Genomic DNA, 21,664 nt, shown 5'->3' on the forward strand with positions numbered 1-21,664 from the left:
GGTTTCGCAATGCAGTCAATACACGCAGGTAGTGCCTCTATTACATCGCCTCTCTTCCATCTTATCCGAAAGCATACTTCGAAAAAAGCTTCCACAAAATGACTGCTTCTTCGAACCCCTCCCCCAAGGTGTGGCTGATTACTGGTGCCTCGAGGGGTCTAGGCTTCGAGCTCGCCAAAGCCGCCATGGCCGTTGGACACACCGTGGTAGCCTGCCGAAGGTCCGATGCCAGCAAGGACACCTCTGCCCAAGAGATTACCAAGTTGGGCGGCACGTGGGTGCAGGTCGACGTAGGCAGCGACACCCTCGAGGCCCAGTTGGCCGAAGTGATCCACCAGCACGGCAAGGTGGATGTCCTGGTAAACAACGCCGCCCATGCTTTGGGTGGGACCCTTGAAGATTGCAGGTAAGATGCCTGAAAGGGGTTCATCCCCGACCTACCCCGACCACATTCGCTGAACATTCCAAAGCATGGAGGAGATCAATCGCATATTCAGCGTGAACATCATGGTCCCCATCCGCACCGCCAGGGCTATGATCCCATCAATGCGCGCCCAAGGTAGCGGGACCATCGTCAACATCAGCAGCTCGATCGGCCTCAACGGCTTGCCCGGCGTTAGCATGTACGCCGCCACCAAGCAGGCGCTCGAAGGTCAGTGGCCAATGCTCACACCCATCAAATTGTGTTAGTTGTAACGCGCTGACATTGCGTTCGTAGGATTGAGCTCGCGCCCTTTGGTATCCGTGTTCTCCTTGTCGAGCCAGGCGGCTTGAAAACCAGGTTCGCAGACCCCAGTCGTGAGAACTGTACGGTGGCTGTCCCTTTCAGCGACCCCTACAAGGGTTCGTACGCTGAAAAGGTTGTTCGTTACTTGACGGATATCCCAGCCACCATGACCAGAGCTGCCAGTGTCGAAAAAGCCGCCTTGCGCATTGTCGAAGCCGTGGATGGCACTGGCATGTTGGAAGGGAAGCCCGTCGGGCTCAGGCTTCCCTTGGGGAAGGATACACTTGAAGGCGTGAGGTCGAAGGGCAAGCTGCTGACTGAGCTAGCTGAGAATCTCCAGGAGGTTACTGAAAGTATTGCCTGAGTCAACGAGTCACCATGTATTCTTATTTGGTGTAGCTTATCTGCAGAGATCTCCATTCAGTGGCTCCATAATCACTGTGCTATGGCACTACTTGGTTATGCCAGAGCATAGGTGTATCCCTCTCAGACCTCGCAACTGTCTTCCAGCCTGATAACTTTTTGTTGTCCCAATTGATGGCATCGCAGCTGATTGTACCCTCGAATTTACGACAGTCATTGCCGGAAAAGACGAGGTATCCAGTACCAGATCTGTTGGTCGCTTCATCGGTTTGGGATTCATGACCATGGAACCTGAACCAAAACTTGGGGGATCTGAAGCTGTTCTTTTCGAAGGTCTCAAAACGGCCCTGTTGTCGCTCTTTCAAGAGACTGGCGCTCCACACCTGTATCAGAGATACTGTCTGCCCCGTCGGCTGGATCATTCGAAATATTTGCGTCGTCAACCTGGTTTCCTTCGCCATCTTCCTTTCCATTCCCCAAACGGATGTCTAAACCAGATACCCCAGAAGAAGAAACTCCATTGGTATCTCCGAGACCCTCGATGACCCTGTTCAGCGCTTTCCTGCTGCCAGTCATCAAAACAGTGGCCGTCATCGCCCCTTCCAAGTGCAGATCCCCGATCATGCCTTCGCCATCCCTTGTGAGCCGAAGGATCTCCAGCGTCGAAGAGGACGCCCTTTTTCCTTTCCCGAGCTTCACTTCGTAAGTGCCGAAGCTCTTGCGCACGTCGAACGCACCATCGCCATGAGACTTGTCGCCTGCGTTCGATCTCCCGCCACGACCTCCGACTCGATTGTGGATGTGCCTTGAGGAGAAGACTGAATCTTCCCAATCCATGTTGTCCTTCGCTTGGTGATTTTGGGGGCTTGCTAAATTGCTCGATGTGACCGTTTCTTTGACTCATGTTGTCTTGAAAAGGCAAAATCATTGACGTCATCGGCTCTAGTCTACCGCGCTGATGGGCTGTATCCGGGCTCACCACCCAACTCTAACTCTAGCTCTACTACTACCGAAGGCACATAGTTCTCGTCTTCGATGTGGCTCCTTATTGATGCATTTGGAAGTACACCTTGACCTCGCGCCCATAAACGGCGCTATGACTCTCGATGTTTCTGCGGAACGGTTTCGTAGGGAGCGTCTTGTATCATACCACGGTACTCTTGCGATCACGTCAAAGCCGGGGCACCATAACCCTCATGGATATGGCCATGAAAGTGAAGGAACGGCTTGCCTCTTTAGGTTGCCTGCCACAGACGCGAACTGCCCGGGTGCTCCTGTTTGCTATTGGTGTCAAGCGTGTAGTCTGCGCTGCCAGATAACTGGAAGCTCGACAGAATCCTTGGCGGGCCGTGTGTCATAACGATATCGACGCGCCGTGAGCTACGTTTCTATCCATTGGCTTGGATATTTGGAACTTAGTTGCCATCGCCACTGATTACCCCTTTCCTCCGCTACCATTAGTACCAGTGGATGCTAGGGGGTACCAAGGTTCTTCCCAAACATGTTGGTAAGGGGATGTCCCGTTCCGATTCATAATTTGGTAGCTAATCACTTTGCTAATGAGGACGGAATATGTGGTTCGCTATCCAAGACAGGGAGACCAGCTAACGATACAAGGAACTCAGGGGCAGTTGCATATGAATTTATGATTCCCAAAAGATCAGACTAGATGAAATTCGCCCCTGGAGGCAGCTGTGGAACTTGGGGCTGGGTTTTACCCTCATGGGGCCACCCATGAATACTTCTTGGGTTTACTGAAGTTCGGTATACTGCTCTCATTACCTCTGGCTCTCGCGATCCGATCGTGCAACCAGCCCATGGAGTCACGATAAAAGCTTCCCCCGCGTAGTTGCAGGCTGGGCTGGCGTTTCATTCCCGTACTTTAAGACAGAGACACCCCCGCGGCCTGGAGAGGCCATGTAGGTGCCGTAGTCAGTCCCTGAGATGCGCAAGGAGTTCTTCCGTACAGTGACAAAGACGGGGCGGAACAGTGGGAGGCAGGCTAATGAAGTAAATGTCAGTTGACGTTTTATGCTCTTTGTTCATTCACTGTCCGAGACTAACCTGAGACCACGGACAGGTTCACCTCGACGGTAGCCCATAACATGACATTTGCCATATTCCATGGTATATCCTTAGATGAGGAGTTGACATCTTTGACAAGGACGACCACAACAAGTGACGCCGCACAAACCCTTAGTATGCTATGAGCAGGCGTTTTGCGGCGTATACAAGGGGCGGGAAGCTTACAAAATGCCAAAACCGAACAAGGAGCATGTGCCAATTTTCTGCTTGGTTGAGAACTGTTGTATTTTGCGCATCTCGAGGGTGGGAAGCACGATGATGCCGATATCGAGTAAGAAGTGTGCCAAAGTAGACCAGAAGATGTACTTGGTGTCACTAATCAGGCACGTAGCATCTGTGATGGTCTCATCCCAGAAGGCTTGCACTGGGACACAGTGAAAGATCGTAATAAAAGTCTAAGAAGGCCATCAGTATCTCTGCGATTGGAAATCCATGTGAGGGCCTACCCACCTTACCAATAGCCACGCAGCACTCAGAACCGCCAGAATGATAATCGGCCTTCTGATAGAAGACGTACTGAATACGCGCCAGTAGAAGGCTAGAATCGCGAATTTGATGAGCGTAATGGAGTAGGTGAATGCTAGCTGAAGGAAGAAGTTGAACAACTTGGCCGTCCGCAAGGCAACGTCTTCTGGGTCTCGAACCGTATCGATGTGGCGGCCCAACCCGTTACTGACCCCTATCAGACACGGTTAGTATAGCGATGGCAAGAGCAGTGGCATGGAATGGAGATTCTCACATAGCAATATGAGTACACCCCATGCTGTAGCAAAAAGCTATCGCAGGATATCAGTTAGCCATAGTCTATACAAAAGAGTCACTATGAATAGGTAACAACACTCACGTAACCACCCATGCAGCAGTAGTCGTCCCACCACAAAGCAACCTTGGTGATTCTTCTGGCCGGTAGCCGTAGCCCAAAGGCGCACGTGGCAAGAGAGAAGGTAACACCCAACGCGATCACAATCTCAAGTTGTTTTGTTGCCATAGCGGAGTTGTCGTACGGTCGACCTTTGAAGTCAGCAAGACGGCTTGGGGAAAAACTGAGCTTGGTAGAACAGGAGAACAATATGAAGTGGTGATGGTTTGATCTCTTTGTTGAGGAAGCCCTGAAGACGATCCGTCCATCCTGGCAGTGTATCACAACAGTGATGTCAAGTTGTCATCCTCAGATGTTAAGGCCATACATCATCCAAGACTCCATGCTGAAAGCTAGAACATTCTGCGGCTTCAAAACTCGAAATGACAATAACAGTCTGGTGCTTGGCTGCATCAAGCTACCATGTTTCCGACCGACGAAGCCTTAAATTCCCTCCTTAAGCCACGCCTTTGTCCTATGATGTAACCGTTTTTCTTCAGACGGAGGATTGGCAAAGGGCGATGAAACGCAGGGCATGGAGAGTTTGTTTCCTCCGATGATCATCGGGAAGACTACATGCTATGCTCTTTGACAGGGCAGTCTGTTGCTCACCAGCGCACCTGATACTTGCAAGCAGGGAGAGCTGCGGTCCGGTCTCAACAGAGTAGCCGGCGACAGACAGGGAACCCTATATACGGAAGAAACATGTACGTATGCGCGGTAGAAACCACTTTGGGTTGTCTCGACCAGCGTGATTCAGTTTGAAGGCATCGTGACGTGCAACCGATTCAGTCGAAACTCGCGCTTGACACACTGCGTGTGTCAGGGAGATATGCTCTTCAAGAGACCAATACTCGCTTTGGAGGACAACCTTCAGATGCTGATGATAATACATCAGCGGCTCTGTGTGTATATAGTGAACAAAAACCAGCATTCCCCATTTCACTGAAATAAGCATAACCTGACGACGATGACAAGCCCCTCAATTGCTAAATATCTAATGGTTCAAGGTATGGAACTGTGGTCTGTGTCAACTGAAGTCCTACTACATAGACATTCGGACGGCGGTGAAGTTTACGCCGGTTGTCACCACAGCCTATCCCAGAGTCCCTATTTTCTTCAGGTTCTGGGCCATACCTGCCTGGCTGTCTGTAAACAGGAGGTTATTGGAAGCTGCACCCAGGCTGCCGCAATGCTTGCCACAGAAGAGAGAGAATAAGCTTTGTGAATGCGAAGCTTGATGCCACCACCATTACTAACAGTACTACCAGTAGTTAGAAGTTGGGATGAGACGCGATTGGTGTTGCGACGAGGGTAACAATGGCTACTGTGCGGATCAGCGACCGGTATCTAGTAGTACTGTGTAAAATCAAGTTCGTCATCCACATTAGCAGTACCTAAACCTACAGTAGCACTGAAGCTAACTCGGAGAACCCCATCCAAAAGATCGCAGCTAATTTCGGGCCGTTGACCCCACTAGCTGTCAAGTCGAATTGTCGTCATCACACCAACAGGAACATACCCGTTCGTATCCGACACTCTGTCAGTATCAGAAGTAGGCGCCGACACCATTATGATCCGGCCACAGCCCCAAGAGGTCGAGCTGCTCGTCCTGGGCGCGGGCTGGACCTCGACCTTCCTCCTGCCCATCCTGGAGAAGCAGGGGACCCAGTACGCCGCGACGACGACGGACGGCCGCGACGGCACCATCCCCTTCCGCTTCGACCCGGACTCGGACGACGAGGGCCAGTTCAGGCGGCTGCCCGCCGCCACGACGGTCCTGATCACCTTCCCGCTCAAGAACAAGGGCCCGGCCCGCCGCCTCACGACGCTGTACGCCAACACCCACCAGGGCAGCAGCGGTAGCGAGAAGAAGCAGCAGCAGCCCAACTTCATCCAGCTGGGCGTGACGAGCATCTGGAAGGGCACCGACGGCTGGCAGGACGAGAGCTCCCCCTACGATAAGTCCGACGTGCGCGGCATCGCCGAGGACGAGCTGATGGAGGTGGCGGACGGCGCGGTCCTGGACCTCTCGGGCCTGTATGGCGGGTCGCGCCAGCCGCGGCACTGGGTCGACCGGGTCGTCCAGACCAAAGAGGACCTGCGGGCCAAGGGCGCGGTACACCTGATCCACGGACAGGACGTGGCACGCGCCATCGTCGCGCTGCACCGCAACTTCACCCCGGGCCAGCGCTGGCTGCTGTGCGACATGCACATCTACGACTGGTGGGACCTGATCGAGGACTGGGCCATCAGCGCCCTGGCGGCGGCGGAGGAGGACCCTGCCAGCGCCTCCGAGGCCGAGGTCGCCAAGCATAAGCGGCTCCTCGCCTGGGTCGGCGAGCTCATGCAGGAGGAAGGCGTCAAGGCATTGCCGAGAGACAGCACCCGGCTGGGCCGCGTCCTTGACGGTCGCGCTTTCTGGAAGGCGATGGGGATCATGCCGATTTGCGGTCGCGTTCGGTAAGAAAGGGACAGTCACGTGTACATATACCAACGAAATGTTTCACTCGCTCATACCCCACTTCTGTGCGACGCAAACATACATGACAGCCCAAGTAAAGTACATATCTACTCCTCAAATACTAGTTCGTCCCACAGCTTGTTCGAAAATCGGTTCTTCAGCTCCTCCAGTGTCCATCCCTGCCCCTTCCCAATCTCGGCCAGCGCTGACCTGAACTTGGGGATCTGGTCCTTGTAGGCGACCGTCTTGAAGTACTTGCGCGCGTCCATGCCGCCCAGCTGGAACCCGTCCCACTCCTTGGCCCAGTGCGGCCGCACGTTCAGCTTCGCGCCGTGGCTGTCGGTGTAGGCCATCCAGATGTCGGACATGCGCTGCACGTAGGGCGCCCACTCGCCGTCGCGGTCTGCGTCCGGGATGGTCAGGACCTCGATGCTGGCGGTGCCCCAGGGCCCGTTGCCGTGCTGGGGCGCCATGAGCACGTCGCTGCCGCCCATGATGCGCAGCTCGAGCGTGACCCGCATGGGCGCCTTGCCGTCCCGGCCGTAGTCGTAGACCAGCTTGATGGCGTCCCACCAGGCGCGCCGCACCACGGTGAAGTCGGGCCGCGACGCGTCGTCGGCGCGCGCCGGGATGGGGATCTGGAACTCGATGTCGCGCACCCGCATGTTCTGGATCCCGCGCTGGAAGTGCAGGGCGTTGGGCAGGGGCGTCACGATGGTCGGCTCCTCGTCATCCTCGCCCCTTATGGGCGCGAGGTTGGCCATGCCGTTGGTGGCCAGCAGCTGCGCCTGCCACGCGCCGGGGATCTTGCCGAACAGCGTGCTGCTGGTCAGGATGTGGCCCAACCAGCCCTGGATCCACTGCATGAAGACCCCTGCCGGGTCCGGGTACTCGGGCCAGATCTTGACGCCCTTGTCCACTTTCTCTTTCTCGACGGTTTTCCAGGTGTTCACCCAGGCCTTCTGCTGGTACGGGAACCAGAACCACTCGCTGTAGTAGTCGTCGGCCCTGCGCTCGAACTCCGCGTTCGCCGCCTGGAGCTGGGCATCCGCGTCGGCCGCGCCAAACCAGTCAGCCCTGAGCTCCTCAGGAATGTCTTCCTTCTCTACGGGCGGGATGGCCAGGCCGATGTCGACTTTCCGCGGTTGCAGCACGGCGTAGGACATGGCGTCCAGCTCGAAAGTGATGTGCGTCACGACGCCGAGGAGGCCGAAGCAGCCCGCGGCAGCCTTGATCAACTCCTTGTCGTCGACTGTCTGCAGCTCCCCATGGCAATCGACGTACTCGATGCGACGAACGAGGTCTGAGCACGTCTGGTGCTCACGCCCAGCGCCGTGGCAGATCGGTCCGTTGACGCCGCCGATGGTGACTTCTACGAGAATGACGTCGACGGGCAGGGCCCATGTCTTGTTCTTCAGGGCCCAGCGGCGGAACTCCTCGTTGGTCACGCCGGCGCCGATGCGACAGAGCTGCTTCTTGGGCCCCAGATTCTCCTTGAACTCGATCGTCTTGAGCTCCGAGATGTCCGGCCCCACCATTCCCGTGAAATTCCCAGGCTGTATGCTCATGGGATCGGGCAAGGAAGTGACCTGAGTCAGATCAACGAAGGACACCAACACCTCATTGTCTTGGCTGAAAATTGGAGACCAACTGTGGCGGTAGCCCGCACAGCGAACGTGGAGGTTGTTGGGGGCGCACCAGCGGACGAGGTTCTGCACACCGAGGACAGTGGTGGGGAGAAAGGTGTATTGAGGTGTGTTTTTCACGGTTTGCCCCCAGTTCTCGAACTCATCCTGGGGATAGACCTGTGGTCATCAGTTAGCCAAATGGGCCTTGGGAGCCGTATAGCTCAAGGCTGCTGCTCACCTTTACTTCTTTTGACTTGGCCTCGTCTTCCCATATCTGCGGTAGTTTGTGCGGCCTTGCCTTGTCTCTTAAACAGCTCGTAACGAGACTCTTGACATTGAGTATCTTGAGGAGCATGTCTTTCAGCACATCAAGGAACGACCGTTTCACAGCAAGCGGCTGGACGGTCTTGGCGGCGGCGGGGTGATGTATGGAGTGGCTGCAAGGTAGGCTAAAGCCCTTCTCGGCAACCACTTCCTCTGCTGCCTTCCCACGCAGGAAGGCCTCAACTTGTTCCCTCAACCCGGGTTGCTTGATGTTCTGCAGTGCCGACCTGAACGCCAACGTGTGGCGCAGAGCATGCATAATGCCCCTGATCTGAACTTGAGGGTCGAACTCATTGCGCAGTATTGGCTCAATCACGTCGCGCTTCAATGGTTCTGGGTCGACATCGTGCTTATACTCGACATCATCAATGTGTTCGCGGATATTTCGGAGAATGTGGTCGCGCTGGAGGATACCGATGCTCCAAGGCTGTCTCCTGGCGCTCCTGGCTGAGATGGAAGTCGACGAACTTGACAAAGGCATGGCAGTGGTTGCTTCTGACCAGCGATAGTCAGACAACCAGGTCCCTCTACATCCTCACCCACGCCGGTCATGACGTCCCTAATATATAGACTGGGCCGGATGCTAGCGTCAATCGCATGCTATGTACTCGAGGTGGGTTGCAATGTGCTTACTGACAGCCATTGGGGTCTTGGGCTTTTGTCTCTGCCATTCTGATTGGGTAGTAAAGGGACCGGACGCTGTGCTGTGGTAGCTGAACCACTACGGTGCGCGGGATGCTTCCCTGGGAACCGATTGGAAGATGCGCCCCGAGCAACTCAATTGAATCAGATGCTTTCTCTCCGGAAGGTTCCTTTTTCTTTTTCCCTAGCTGATGATCTGCATATTTCTGCCTTGATGCCACTCGCAGTTCCTTCGAATGCGACATTCGGTGGCCCCTGATTGATGGCGCCATTAGGCAAACCACGAGGCATTCTGCGAACCACTGGACCGGGCCCCAAAAGGCCAAAAGGACGTCGCGGCAGATTGAACGGAAGAAGGAACAGAGGGTGATGTTCGGGTTGCTGTTCACTAGAATCCAACGTCAGCCACGGCGCTTAACAACCTTCAGCCCTCATTGGCGTGTTGGGGGCCCTTGCAGCTGAGCCTCTCCAAAGTCCCATCCGGCATCCCATTGACCTGTAAGATTCCTTCATCGCTCTGGGATTCCCGGGGGCTGAGAAATAGGTTAGTCCGAAGGTGGCATTAAGCAACACGGAGCAGCGGTTGGTCAATTCCCTCTCACCGAGGACTTCGCCTCGCCGCGACAAACCGATTGGCGACGTCCGCAATGCCAACGTCATCCTACTCGGTCAGCATGAAAATATGAACCCGATTTTAGATATAGATGCATAGATGTGCAATGCAGTCATCACATTTTCAACTGATGATTTGATACCCAATCATTGTTTCGGATCGTCTATTTCTAAGCTAAGCAGTCACCATCAGTAACCAAAGCCAAGTCGCCATGTCCTCGCCGGCTTAGTCCACGCGCTCGCACTCCACGATGCTCTCCACGCCGTTGATCGCCGTCCAGATCTTGGCGATCTTGAGCCCGCACGTCTTCTCGAGCAGCTGCGACCAGGCCGCCGCCGTGCGGTCCTTTGGAGCTGAAGCACGTCGTCATGATGAGGTTGAGGGCCGTGGCCTCGGAGTCGGCGCCCGTCTCGGGGATGACGTGCTCGTGCACGAGCAGCCGGCTGTAGCCGGGCCGCATGGCCGCCTTGAGCCGGTTGACGATGCGGATGCACGTCTCGTCGGGCCAGTCGTGCAGCACGAAGTGCATGTAGTAGGCGCGCTCGCCCTTGATGGGCTGCTCCTCGAGGAAGTCGTGGCCCATGCGCTCGATGCGCGGGCGCAGCTCGCGGATCTGCGAGATGACCAGCGGCAGGTCCTGCAGCACCAGCCGGCCCGGCACGTCGGGGAAGGCCGCCCGGAACGCGTCCGTGTAGTGGCCCACGCCGCCCGCGATGTGCACGAACATGGCCGCGTCCTTGGACGAGGCGTCGAACCCGTCGATCAGCCGCTGCTGCACCGGGTAGAAGTTCGGGTTGCCCAGCCCCGGCCGGCCTTGCAGGTAGCCGACCATGTGGTCGTTGAAGTGCACGCCGTGAGGCGGGTTGGCCTGCAGTTGGTCGAACCAGTTTCAGTTGGTCGAACCAGTTTACCTTTTGGTCTGGTGGGCATACTGGTAGACGCTGTCGAGCTTGTCCGTGGGCACCTTGTATTAGCTCCGCTCCCTGAGCCACTCGTTGACCTTCAAGAACGTTGTGTTGCAAGCAAACTGGCTAGAGTAACAATCAGCAGTCTGTTTGTTTATGGAAACAGTAAATGGAACCGGCCATTTAGTTGATTGACTTACACAATCGGATAGCCGTTGCCCATGTAGGGGTGGGAGAGCGACTTGGTGAAGTTGGCAAGGGCGTATAGGTCAGGTCCGCACTCCTTCAAGTACCCCATGGACGCGACGTGACGCATAATACGACGGAGGAGCTCTTCCTCAAAGCCCATCTCCGCAGCGAGGCCCGAGACCTTCTCGGGCCGTCTCCGTGGCCGACCATAGTCCTCCAGAGGCCGGTGTCAACTCCGGAGGACAAGGCCATGGCTCCGGCTGGCTGGAGGAGGAAAAGGTCAGTCAATATCCCACATCAATCATGAAGCGACCCATCAAAGCCGCGCCAATGAAATAGTATTACTCACCTGGGCCCACAGCTGCTGGATCATTGTTTCGCGAGGAGTCTCAAGAGAGCGGACGAGAGCCTTGGCTTTGGCCAGAGCTTCGTGACGCTGCCGCTGTTGAACAAGAACATCCTCACTGCTGGCTTGAAGATGGCATCGGCAACGCTGTTCAGGTCGACGAGGAGTCCCGGCGCAGCCTTCAAGTCAGTTGGCACAAGTGCGACTGAGAGGTCAACCTGGTTGATGGCCTGAGATCCCATGATTCCGTGCGTCTTCCAGGTAAAAGTATGGTGTGCACGTAAGATGACAGCGTTTGGTTGATCCGTCCGCGGAGTGCCTTTGCAATAGCTGAGAAAGATGATTGGGGCGATGAAGGGTTCATGCAGGATTTGCAAGCCATGGCTGTACCGAAGGTCTCTCTATTAGTACTTTGTTGCTCGGAAGGCCGGTGGCTCGTGTAGTCGGCATCGGCTGTGCTTGCTCATATCCACCTTTCATCATGATATGCGTCTATATCATTATCATCAATTGCGTTGGTCCATCACAGTAACATACCCCTTCAATTTCCATAGTAGACCGACATATACAATGCCTCTACGAGTAGTTGATGTGCCCACCTGTGGAACTCTCCCACATGCATGGTCTTATTCTGCCCTTGTTGTGTTGTGACCCCGAGATACCAAGGATATTGTGTTGGTCCATTGGTACATGGGTCCAGCATTAGAGGCACAGCGTCTATACGGGTGTATCGCCCTGTTTTGTGCGTCCTGGTAACCATGATTTGTTTGCTGATTATCCATTCGCTGTTACAGCCAAAACATCCGATATCGTGTACGCATGAATAGCCTAAGGCTTGTGTGAATGAAAATCAGCAATTGCAGACATGACTCGAATCCTATGTTCACGTAGATAGAATCTTAGAAGTCGGAAAGACAACCAGGAATGTCTTGCATACTTAAAGGGTATTTCGCTTACTCTTCCCGGGATCATGTTCCTATTTACATAATATTCTTTGTCACTGGTCGTTTGGTTACTGTTTTTGGCGACCGCGCATTGCTCGAGTCGATCACGTATGTTAATTTGCTAGAAACAAGAGAGCCAAGCCGGGCAGACGAGGGAGGAGCTGATGTGCTCCTGGGGAAACCGTTGCATCTACCACTTGCACCTCGAACTCTAATCTAATATGGGAATATTTGGCAGCAGTGGATGTTGTGTAGAATCACAAACCTCCGTCTCTCTCTGTGTGACAATATCTATGTGGCCCATGTCACCAAGCCCGTGGACCACCGGCTCCATACACTCTAATCTGGTCTTGTGCAATTGGCGATTGGCAGTCCTCCATGCTGCTGCAGTTGGCAGTGCTGTATTTGCAGAGAAATGAGAATATGAGGTTGAAAGAGGGGCCAATCATATCCACTAAACTCCACGGCTCCCCCAGAGAGGTTACATTGCACCCCCAACAAAGGAGATCTGCGTCGGATGTCTTTCCCCAATAGGGGAGGGGTTGTCGAAGTAAGGCCGGGAGAGCCAACTGGCCCGCCTACCAACCAAACCTGCCAATTGAAAGGGAGTGCTGTGCCACCGCGCCGGAACCAACAACGTATCGGAGTTTGGCGCAAGGAATGCGATGCTACGCCAGACAGAGGCCAACGAGGAAAGCGAAATCAAACTGGCAGCTTATCGTGTAAATCCGGCATGGAGGAATACCAAAAATCATACGATAAGCGAATGTCCAAGTATAGCTCGCTCAAGTAAAACAATGCATCAACCTAGCACGACGTGCGTCTGGCATAGATCATTGCCATGAAGTAATCATTGGCCAATCAAAAAGCAATCGGGTTCAACGGCAAGGCATACCGGTAGCCGCGTTTCCATACCACCGTCGCCTATCAGGGCCTATATACCTAGCAGCCTAGACTCGCCTTGCGTTGGGGATATGAGCCCAAGACACACGTTTACATAATGACTGTTGTAATGGCCCTTGGCTGCTTGGGGAAATCCGAGTTTTCCGGCATGAATTAATGGTGATCGACGAAGAAGCCATATTACCGGAAATATCAGTGAATACGCCACACTCCGTAACTGGGCAAAGAATGAGAGGATTTGGTAGTCTATCCCGAAACCATCTTCATCCATCGATAATGTTATCTTTGCCTGTCCTCGACCAAGGAAAAAACAAGTAGGGGAGGTTGGAATGGTTCGTGGCCCCTGGAAATAACACAACCCGAAAGAGGCTCAGTGAAGGGCCTGCGGTTTACGAGCTTGAACATCTATATCTCAAGAAGCACACTGAGATCTATCATCTACAGGATGCCTTATCTCTTCAGCGAGCAAGGTGTGTTTCATCCCGCTTTGAACTCGCGTATCGCATGCGCGGTGAAGAAGGGTGGGTTGAGTAGGATTACAATGCCCGAATATGTACGTAGTATATAAACACTTTTATACCCCCAGCCGGCATGTCATAAGTACCTCACACAATGCTGCCATGTGGTGCCACCTCGTACAGTCATCCTCGAGCCGAGCACTAAAAAGGGGTTGATATTCTGCAATGACTGATGGTCTTTGGTGCTTGGCACTTGAACCACAGATAATCTGCTGCGAGAAGGCCCCCCTGCTCCAGACCTTGATCCACGTGAATTTCCTAGCGAAACGGTGCAATAGGGCCGGCTGTATGTACGAAATAGGCATATGAAACGGCCATCGAATTAGCGGGACAATCTAGGAGTGACATTTGCATTTTGTGATATGCAATACGAAACGCGGCGCAAGCAGTCTTCCTATCAAATGCTCTCCCGTTTAGATCAGTTCACATAGAGCAAGTGGAAAGCCTCTAATCAACTCGATTCTATAACTCTAAATCATCAAATCCGAGGATATCGATATCCAAAGTCGCCTCCGAATCTCTGGAAGCTATTCAACATGGCACCAGAGCTCCCTCCACTCGATCCGGCGCTATGGAACGAGGATAAGGGGCCAACCATCATCGCAGCCACCTGCGCGGTGATGGCGGTCAGTACGTTATTTGTGGTGGCTAGAATATTTTTCAAAGCCATCATGATGCGGCAGATGAATTTGGATGACTATTTGATCATTTTCTCCGTGCTGAGTTGACCGGAGTGACACACCAACCTTCTTGGTTGATTGTTTGATAAATTGCACTACGGCCTCCGTCGCAACTACTAATACGAAACGATGAACATATTTGCGGATGGATGTCTGTTGGGTTCTCCACGGCGGCGGTCAACTCCGGTGATGGCAAACACATGCAAACCTTGACGCCGGACCAAATCTCGGGCGCCATTCTATACGATGGTGGGCTTTCTACCGGGTATCTTGTCGTTCGTGATCCCGAAGCTCGCCGTGGTCTGTCTGCTCTGCCGGCTTCTCAGTCCAGGCATAATCCACCGGCGAATCCTGTGGGGCTCGACGACCAGCAGCGTTGTCATCATGATGGCCTGCGTAGCCATCCTGTTTGCGCAATGCACGCCGAGCCGTTCGCAGTGGGATTTCTCGGTCAAAGAAGGAGTACTGCTGGAGCCCCTGGATATTGGTCAATTTTGCCAGGGCAGGATGCTGTCAGTACACGCGCCCCCAATCGATCAACCGAAACGGACCACCCCTTGTTGACAACGACGACATACTGATGGTGAACCAGCTTTCTCGGCCTTCCTCGACCTTTACCTGGCCGTTTATCCTGCGACTGTGCTGTGGCAGCTACACCTGAAACCCAAGAAGAAGGCAGCATTGTGTGCAGCACTAGGCATTGGTTCGATGTGAGTTGCGAATTAGGAGTGTGTGTTATACAAGAAATACTGACGATTGGTACTAGAGCAACAGTTGGGGCCATCTACAAGACCATAACCCTTAGTAGTCTCGCGCATTATGACTTCACATGTAAGGGATTCCACCACCACTACGCACGGTCTTTGATAACGAATTATCTCAGGGTCTACCAGCGATCTTACCATCTGAACGGTGTAAGTGTATTTTGTTATATACATATATGAATTCCGTCCTTCGCGACTATTCCAGTGGTCCATGTCAGCTAAACAACGTGCGCGTGACAGGATCGAGGGCAGCACCATCATCATCGCCTCGTGCATCCCGCTGCTCCAGCCGCTCCTGGAGCTCATCCTGGGCCGCCGCGCCTTCGGCTGGAGCACCGGCCGGAAGAAGTACGAGCGATACAGCTCCGACCCGAATCACAAGCAGAGCGGTGGCGGCGGCGGCGGCGGAGGGTCCAGCCACGAGATGTCCCTGCAGACGCGGCACCGCCACGCGCGGCGCAAGTTCGACATGGAGAGCGTGCTGGCGACGCAGATCGACGAGAACAGGAGCCAAGAGCGGATCCTGGCGTCGGACCAGCCCGCCTCGCTGAAGCCGATCAGCGAAGCGGCGTCCGAGACGACAGGTGCGTCGGGAGTGGTGCCGCAGCAGCAGCAGTCCGATGCGGAGCGCGACCGCGACCGCAAACAGCTCGGCGGTATCGTTCGGACAGACGAAGTCAGCATCAGTTACAACCGGGACCCCTCGTTTGGGGACGGGAGAAATGGAAACCAGACCATGTGGAACTGATCAATGTGGCTTGAAGGGGGGTCTTGTGACTGGATGTGGATAGACATGGCTATCGGAATCGGCAACGCCCACGTCACCGCCGGGCCCCTCAGCCGATGGTCCCGGTACCCAGAGCGGTTCGGGGTCCACAGCGGCCGCGACAGCGACCCCACAATCCACAGGAAGACCCGCCGATTCGCAGCAAGAGCTGGCCTCGTCGACCTCGGCGGGCATCGGTGTAGGAGTAGGGATTGGTGTCACAGTTTTGGCAGTCGTCGCCTATTGGGCGACGAGGAGGCACCGAAAGAACAAGGCGAGCTCTGACACACAGGCGGCTCCTCCTGGACACTTCAGCGCGGTAGAGGGCGGTGAACAGCATAAATTTTCTACGGGCTACTGGGAACACTCGCCACCTCCCCAAGAATTGCATGGCCTACATAGAGCACAAGAGCTAGATGAGCAGTATCGACCACAAGAGCTTCCTGGACAATATCGACCGCAAGAGTTGCCTGGCGACATCTATACTGAGCTCTCCGTTGGGCTTGAGAAGAGACTGAATATATGGATTTCAAAGCGCTGATTATCTGACTCACACCATGATTTTGTAACATATATATCATAATCATCGCACAATCGAACCTAGAAGGTGAGCATTATCCGCCCTGGAGTAGTAGGAAAAACGTGACATGAAAGTACATGCATCTATGTACTCGCCCTGCATTGCGATGGGGCGTCTAGACCCGAGTGGGTTTAGCGGCAGGGATAGCCGTTGACTTGGATGATGGACGCTCAGCAAAGAGACCACGAAGAGATTCTCTTGAAAACAACGACAACTCGTGATAATTAAGATAACCTTTCTCAGCCCATAAGGCCTAGGCAGTCCAAATTTTGGTTATAGTAATATTTCCGATATCTGATCGATGATGTATCTGCCTGCTGGTCGGAAGGCGAGATTTCCCCCGGATTGGTGGGGGATCCGCCTAGTGTTTAGGTAGGTCCCACCCAGCGCGCCCTTCCAGTCCGCGGAATGACATTTCAAGATGGACTTTTTAGGGAATTTTCGGAATGCCTAGCGTAGAAACGTTGGTACATATGAACGCCATCTCCTACCGCATCCTGCAAAGCTGGGCACCCTCTTCCCATAGGTAATGCTCATGAGAGTGAGAGCATCATGATACTGAACATCCACCATTTCAATGGCAACAACACGAGCACATTCATTTCCGCTGGTGAGCCAGTCGGGAGGGACGCGGGGCCCATTCCGAACATGACCTCCACGATCCACCTCCAGCCCCAGGGCCGGCACCGGCTCTCACGCTGGGTCCTGTATCCCGCAAGAAGCAAGCGGCCGTGCTGTTCTCGGCCTTCATGACCATAGCCCTCACCATCGGCTACAACCAGTGCTTCGGCGTGTTCCAGAGTTCTACCTTTCCGCCGACCAAGATATTCTGACGCCCTCCCCGGCCTCAGCGACGTCGCCACCCACGGCGCTGCTCGCCTTCGTGGGTACACTCTGCTACGGCTTGACCTGGGCGGGCGGCATCATCGTCAATCCCATCATCTCGCGCATTGAGCACAGGGCTTGGGAATCCACTGCTACGCCTTCGTCGTCGTCCTCCGCACGGCTGTGGCGCCTCAGGGCCCTGCGCCACCTTACGCCTAGGACGATCACCATTTCCGGGGTATGTATGATGTCGCTCGGGTTCGCTTTGACGTCCCTCAGTACGTCTATCTGGCACCTGTTGCTTACGCAGGGGCTTACTCGTCGGGTTGGGAATGTCCCTGCTATACTTTCCACTCTTGGCCCCAGCCCCTGAATACTTCACCAACCATCGCGCTACGGCCATGGGCTTTGTAGGTTCTCCCTACCGCGTTTCTTTCGCTTCATTTCAGCTAACCTTGTGATGCATTAACTCCAGATTCTAGCCGGTGGCGGAGCTGGTGGTCTCGTCTCTCGCCTGTGATACGAGCACTCCTCAGCTCACTTGGGGGTCGCTGGACTCTCAGGATCTATGCCGCCTTTAACTTGGTCGCCGGTTTGCCTGTTGCTTGGTTGGTGCCACCCAGCCGTTTCGCAAACGGCTCTGTTGCTGAGCCACCCGAAAGGCCGAATACCCATGTCTCACGGGCATTGGCGTCGAGATCTACTTTCATATTTTCCGCAGTGGCTGCATTTCTTCAGGTTAGTAGCCCACGTTGGTATACCTTTCTTAACCCCTTTTTCACGGTGGGGTATCGGATGGCTCCCAGAAGTTGACATTTTATCCCCAAGTCAAACGTCCATGCATGCTTGCGAACCACTCTAATATAATGTTAGGCTGCCGGCGCACAACTACCCCTTTTCTTTCATCCCCTCGTACACCGTGGTGCTCGGCCAAACAGCCTCGAACGGAGCGACGCTGCTCGCCGCCAGCAACGCGATCAATGCCGTGTCGCGCGTCCTGACCGGCTACGCCGGCGACCGCCTTGGGCGGCAGAACACGCTGATCCTGACGCTCCTGCTGGCGGCGCTGAGCGTCTTTGCGTTCTGGTTCAGCAGCGTGCTCGCGGCGACGCCGGCGGCGGCCTTCTCGCTCTGGCTCGTCTTCATCGTGTTTTATAGTTGCTCCGCCGGCGGCTACTACGGGCTGTTCCCGGCCCTGGTCGCTGAGGTCTTCGGGATCCGCCAGTACGCCGCCGTCAACGCCTTCATCCTGTTCGTGCGCGGGCTCGGCACCATGTTCGGCAGCCCCGTCGGCGGCACGCTACTCGGCGGACCCGAAAAGGCGGGGACCTCGGCGTACGCCGGCATCGCGTACTGGGACGGCGCGCTCTTGATGGGGGCGACGCTGTGCTGTGCCGGGGTGCGGTGGGCGGACGGCAAGGGGAAGGGGTGGAAGTGGATCGCTTGAGGTCTGGCCGGCCTGGAGACTGCTCACCGAAATTGCATATATGGCGTACCACGTAGCACGATGCACGACAATCGAAACAAAGCGAGCCATCGTTAGATATCATGTACCCACTTCAAATGATATTGCCAACCACCACCCAATACTCGTCTTTGCCATCACCCAAAGCTGTCAAAATGTAGCGCCATCCATCCAGGCAGCGCTACAGTTAATTGTGGCTGGTGTGCTCCAACCCCACAAACAGTACCCTGTGAAAGGTGTGAGCTAGAGTACGCTAGAGCATTGACTAATGTAGCTCAACGTCGGCCGTTTGCGATCAAGCCTAGTGGATCACGCATTAGTTGCAATTCAACGATGGATTCTTGTCGATCCCAAACCAATATGAGGAATGGCAAGGAAAGGCAAATCGGATTAAACAACTCACGAAATGGTTGCATGAAATTGGATTTGATCATTATTATAAATCGTACCAAGCCATATCTTTGGCGCATAGGGCTAATTGTATCATCACCATCGTACAAATATCGTGTAATTTGACGTCATCATGGGAAACCCGCGTAATAATGAAAGGCTTCTCATCCACCAAGGCTCAGGCAATTTCTAGATTCCGTACTTGTTGAAGCCGCTCTTCTCTTGCTGCTGGCCGCCCTGCTGGCCGCCCTGCTGGCCGCCGGGACGCTGTCCCCCAGTGATACCACCGACAGTGCCACCAACAGTATCCGTCACACCGCCGACGGTCTTGCCCACTCCGTCGTAGTCTGTCCGACGGCGTTGCCGAGGCCGGTAGTGGTTTGGTTGAGACCGCTGCCGAGGCCTTGGGTTGTGCTGCGCGAGGAAAGTACACGTTAGCTCAGGCATATTTGATATCAAGGTGTGGAGGGGACATAATGAATATTTATTGGTTGTTTACCTGCCCACGGCGTTGCCGACGCCTCCCAGGAGACCGCCCTGGCCTTGAGCCTTCTCTCCGCCAGTAAGGACGTTATCGAGGCCACCGACGACACCACCGAGGAGACCCCCACCTTGGTTGTTGCCAGACATTTTGATGAGTGTTTGTGTGGGTAAATGGAGTTGAGGAGATGTACGTGTAAGAGGGAGTCGATGTTGTATAATTTTCGAGTTGAAAGAGTTGATCTGGGGGAATTTAGATGGCGGCTGCAGCAATGTAACCCTTCAGGGTCTTATATGCCCGAGTGCCGTTGGACGTCATGTAAGTGATGTAAGGTCCATGCCAGCCCGCATTGAGTTGAATGTGGCAGTACGTAAAAGTCCCGAGCCTGGTAGTAAGCCACAGCGGCGCTGTGACGTAGCTAGGCCGTCATGATATCACCTCTAAATCCAACTGCGGGGCAGCCCAACGGCGGGAGGTTGAGTGGGGGCTGCTTTGAGGTTGGTGCCTCTTTTTTTGTGGCTAAGCACGAAACCTGTTTTCTGTCCGGCATTAACGACATGGACAGCCACTCAAAGTTCAACGATCCCAACTACTTCGCACTTCGGAGCTGGGCAGCTGAGCGCATCTCGAAGAAGCTAGCAAATTAGCCACAAGCGCTCGAAAGCCGACCCCATTTCCTGGTGCCGGGGTGCTTGGAATCTGGAACATCATCGCAACGGTGGGCGAGCGATGCGGTAGGCACTTGGCACTTGGCAGGGAGATAAGTGAAATCAGGGGGTCCAACGACGGCTGCGCGGCAGGCGGATCGACTGGCGAGGACGATCAATGGGGGAGGAGCTTCGGGGCTAGGGGGGCTACATACATTCCCCATCGATGGTGTGCATATATGTTCCATATGACCGGTGAGGTCACTCGAGATTCAAGATCGGTTTCGATCGATTGCTTATTAAGACCAATCTATCAGAAATACGGAGAGTCGGGAGGTAGAATCCGAGGAACGCAGGCAAGGCAAGGGACAGAAACAGTGCACTTATTAGCCAAACCTCCTTTTCTTCCACGCTTTTCGATAATATGCTTAATTCGACCTCCGCGTGAGTTGTCAACGTAATTTCTCATTTCTCTACTTGCTGGCCTGCTTGTGCCGCGACAATCGTCAGCCAGATCACCACGCTACGGACCGATACACCCCCCATCGTGCATTAGACCGAAGCCTAAGCCACTGGCGCCAACTGGTCGTCAGTCAGATGGTGCATATTCCGCATCGTCAGCATCAAACCAACCTCATGAACCCCTCTGGGTTGTGCAGGCGGTTCTCTCTCATTATGTCACGACTACTAGCTGTTCAGAGATTAGTAAGGACTTGGTTCTTACCTCCAGAAGCCCCGGTCTTTTCCAATCATTACCCCTTTCCATCACAACACATTCTCAGGCCCGGTGCTTTTCAAGTTGAGCATGTCGCCATCCCGTGGTTGCCGGCCACATGCGGGCATGGGGCACGCTAAACCCCGTCCTCAGAATGCTGTAGTTGTCTCCAAATGGCATCGTCATGCTTCTTCTTGGTCTCCTCATTTCTCTGGCCATTGGGCATTTCCATTTGCAACTTTGGGCTAGCACACAGTGAACTTGCCCTGAAGCTCAGAGTGCAGACACGTGGGGCTGAATGGGCATTGCCTAGTAGGGATTAAGACAAGGGCACCGATGCTGCGAAGGAATATACCATATGGATATGAACGTTTCAAGAAGCGTGATGACCAATATAATATAATTGGCACCATGAGTAAAGATGGGGGTTTGGTCCACAATGAAGCGATGCGGTACGGCTCGCTGCGGCTCACCGGGCTCTGAACACCCAAGCTGCGTGAGATGTGACTGTTCTTTACAGCCTTCTTATTTCTCAAGTGATTGGACCTGGGTATTAAACACGTACTTTACCCATCACACGTAGAGATCATTAAGCCCCAAGTCAGAGCGCTATGACCCCCCTAGCGTTATAACCACTCATCAAGCTTCTAAGGTATCCTCATACCAAATAGGGGGTTGGTGCTGTACTTAGATTCTCAAGATAGTTATACCGGGAATATGAGAATCACCTTGACAGATAGTACCAGTGATTGCCGATGAAGTAGGGGCTGATCCCGATACTTAAAAAAGGATTACAAATAGTGGGCCGTCGATATTCTATAAAAGGGGCACCGAACTGGGG

At 54.3% G+C, this 21,664-nt stretch overlaps 10 protein-coding genes across 10 annotated transcripts; 5 read left to right on the top strand and 5 right to left on the bottom strand.

Moving 5' to 3' along the window:
- Positions 1-98: 98 nt before the first annotated feature.
- Positions 99-1,091, top strand: PG994_015060 (uncharacterized protein; the record flags this gene model as incomplete). The annotated part of the gene is made up of 3 exons (XM_066866469.1): positions 99-406; positions 471-656; positions 719-1,091. The coding sequence occupies 3 exons, from the start codon at positions 99-101 to the stop codon at positions 1,089-1,091; spliced, it is 867 nt and encodes a 288-aa protein (XP_066708145.1).
- A 335-nt stretch (positions 1,092-1,426) lies between these two features.
- PG994_015061 (uncharacterized protein) lies at positions 1,427-1,927 on the bottom strand (the record flags this gene model as incomplete). The annotated part of the gene is made up of 1 exon (XM_066866470.1): positions 1,427-1,927. One exon carries the CDS (start codon positions 1,925-1,927, stop codon positions 1,427-1,429), a length of 501 nt encoding a protein of 166 aa, XP_066708146.1.
- Positions 1,928-2,913: 986 nt separating this feature from the next.
- Positions 2,914-4,163, bottom strand: PG994_015062 (uncharacterized protein; the record flags this gene model as incomplete). Its single annotated transcript, XM_066866471.1, has 6 exons — positions 2,914-3,092; positions 3,155-3,294; positions 3,341-3,539; positions 3,693-3,854; positions 3,915-3,951; positions 4,020-4,163. The coding sequence occupies 6 exons, from the start codon at positions 4,161-4,163 to the stop codon at positions 2,914-2,916; spliced, it is 861 nt and encodes a 286-aa protein (XP_066708147.1).
- Positions 4,164-5,607: 1,444 nt separating this feature from the next.
- On the top strand, positions 5,608-6,501 carry PG994_015063 (uncharacterized protein; the record flags this gene model as incomplete). Its single annotated transcript, XM_066866472.1, has 1 exon — positions 5,608-6,501. One exon carries the CDS (start codon positions 5,608-5,610, stop codon positions 6,499-6,501), a length of 894 nt encoding a protein of 297 aa, XP_066708148.1.
- Positions 6,502-6,605: 104 nt separating this feature from the next.
- Positions 6,606-8,931, bottom strand: PG994_015064 (uncharacterized protein; the record flags this gene model as incomplete). The annotated part of the gene is made up of 2 exons (XM_066866473.1): positions 6,606-8,303; positions 8,365-8,931. The coding sequence occupies 2 exons, from the start codon at positions 8,929-8,931 to the stop codon at positions 6,606-6,608; spliced, it is 2,265 nt and encodes a 754-aa protein (XP_066708149.1).
- Positions 8,932-9,930: 999 nt separating this feature from the next.
- PG994_015065 (uncharacterized protein) lies at positions 9,931-11,387 on the bottom strand (the record flags this gene model as incomplete). The annotated part of the gene is made up of 6 exons (XM_066866474.1): positions 9,931-9,996; positions 10,031-10,573; positions 10,706-10,736; positions 10,811-11,013; positions 11,149-11,241; positions 11,265-11,387. 6 exons carry the CDS (start codon positions 11,385-11,387, stop codon positions 9,931-9,933), a joined length of 1,059 nt encoding a protein of 352 aa, XP_066708150.1.
- A 2,659-nt stretch (positions 11,388-14,046) lies between these two features.
- On the top strand, positions 14,047-15,702 carry PG994_015066 (uncharacterized protein; the record flags this gene model as incomplete). The annotated part of the gene is made up of 5 exons (XM_066866475.1): positions 14,047-14,226; positions 14,482-14,749; positions 14,783-14,900; positions 14,957-15,104; positions 15,160-15,702. 5 exons carry the CDS (start codon positions 14,047-14,049, stop codon positions 15,700-15,702), a joined length of 1,257 nt encoding a protein of 418 aa, XP_066708151.1.
- A 45-nt stretch (positions 15,703-15,747) lies between these two features.
- On the top strand, positions 15,748-16,005 carry PG994_015067 (uncharacterized protein; the record flags this gene model as incomplete). Its single annotated transcript, XM_066866476.1, has 1 exon — positions 15,748-16,005. The coding sequence occupies one exon, from the start codon at positions 15,748-15,750 to the stop codon at positions 16,003-16,005; it is 258 nt and encodes an 85-aa protein (XP_066708152.1).
- Positions 16,006-16,852: 847 nt separating this feature from the next.
- PG994_015068 (monocarboxylate transporter) lies at positions 16,853-18,572 on the top strand (the record flags this gene model as incomplete). Its single annotated transcript, XM_066866477.1, has 5 exons — positions 16,853-16,910; positions 17,020-17,363; positions 17,405-17,535; positions 17,608-17,733; positions 17,999-18,572. 5 exons carry the CDS (start codon positions 16,853-16,855, stop codon positions 18,570-18,572), a joined length of 1,233 nt encoding a protein of 410 aa, XP_066708153.1.
- A 597-nt stretch (positions 18,573-19,169) lies between these two features.
- On the bottom strand, positions 19,170-19,610 carry PG994_015069 (uncharacterized protein; the record flags this gene model as incomplete). Its single annotated transcript, XM_066866478.1, has 2 exons — positions 19,170-19,383; positions 19,480-19,610. 2 exons carry the CDS (start codon positions 19,608-19,610, stop codon positions 19,170-19,172), a joined length of 345 nt encoding a protein of 114 aa, XP_066708154.1.
- Positions 19,611-21,664: the final 2,054 nt, after the last annotated feature.

Source organism: Apiospora phragmitis (assembly GCF_038363925.1).
Source record: "Apiospora phragmitis strain CBS 135458 chromosome Unknown utg000014l:1.0-1827420.0:1.0-1829600.0, whole genome shotgun sequence".
NCBI lineage: Eukaryota > Fungi > Ascomycota > Sordariomycetes > Amphisphaeriales > Apiosporaceae > Apiospora > Apiospora phragmitis.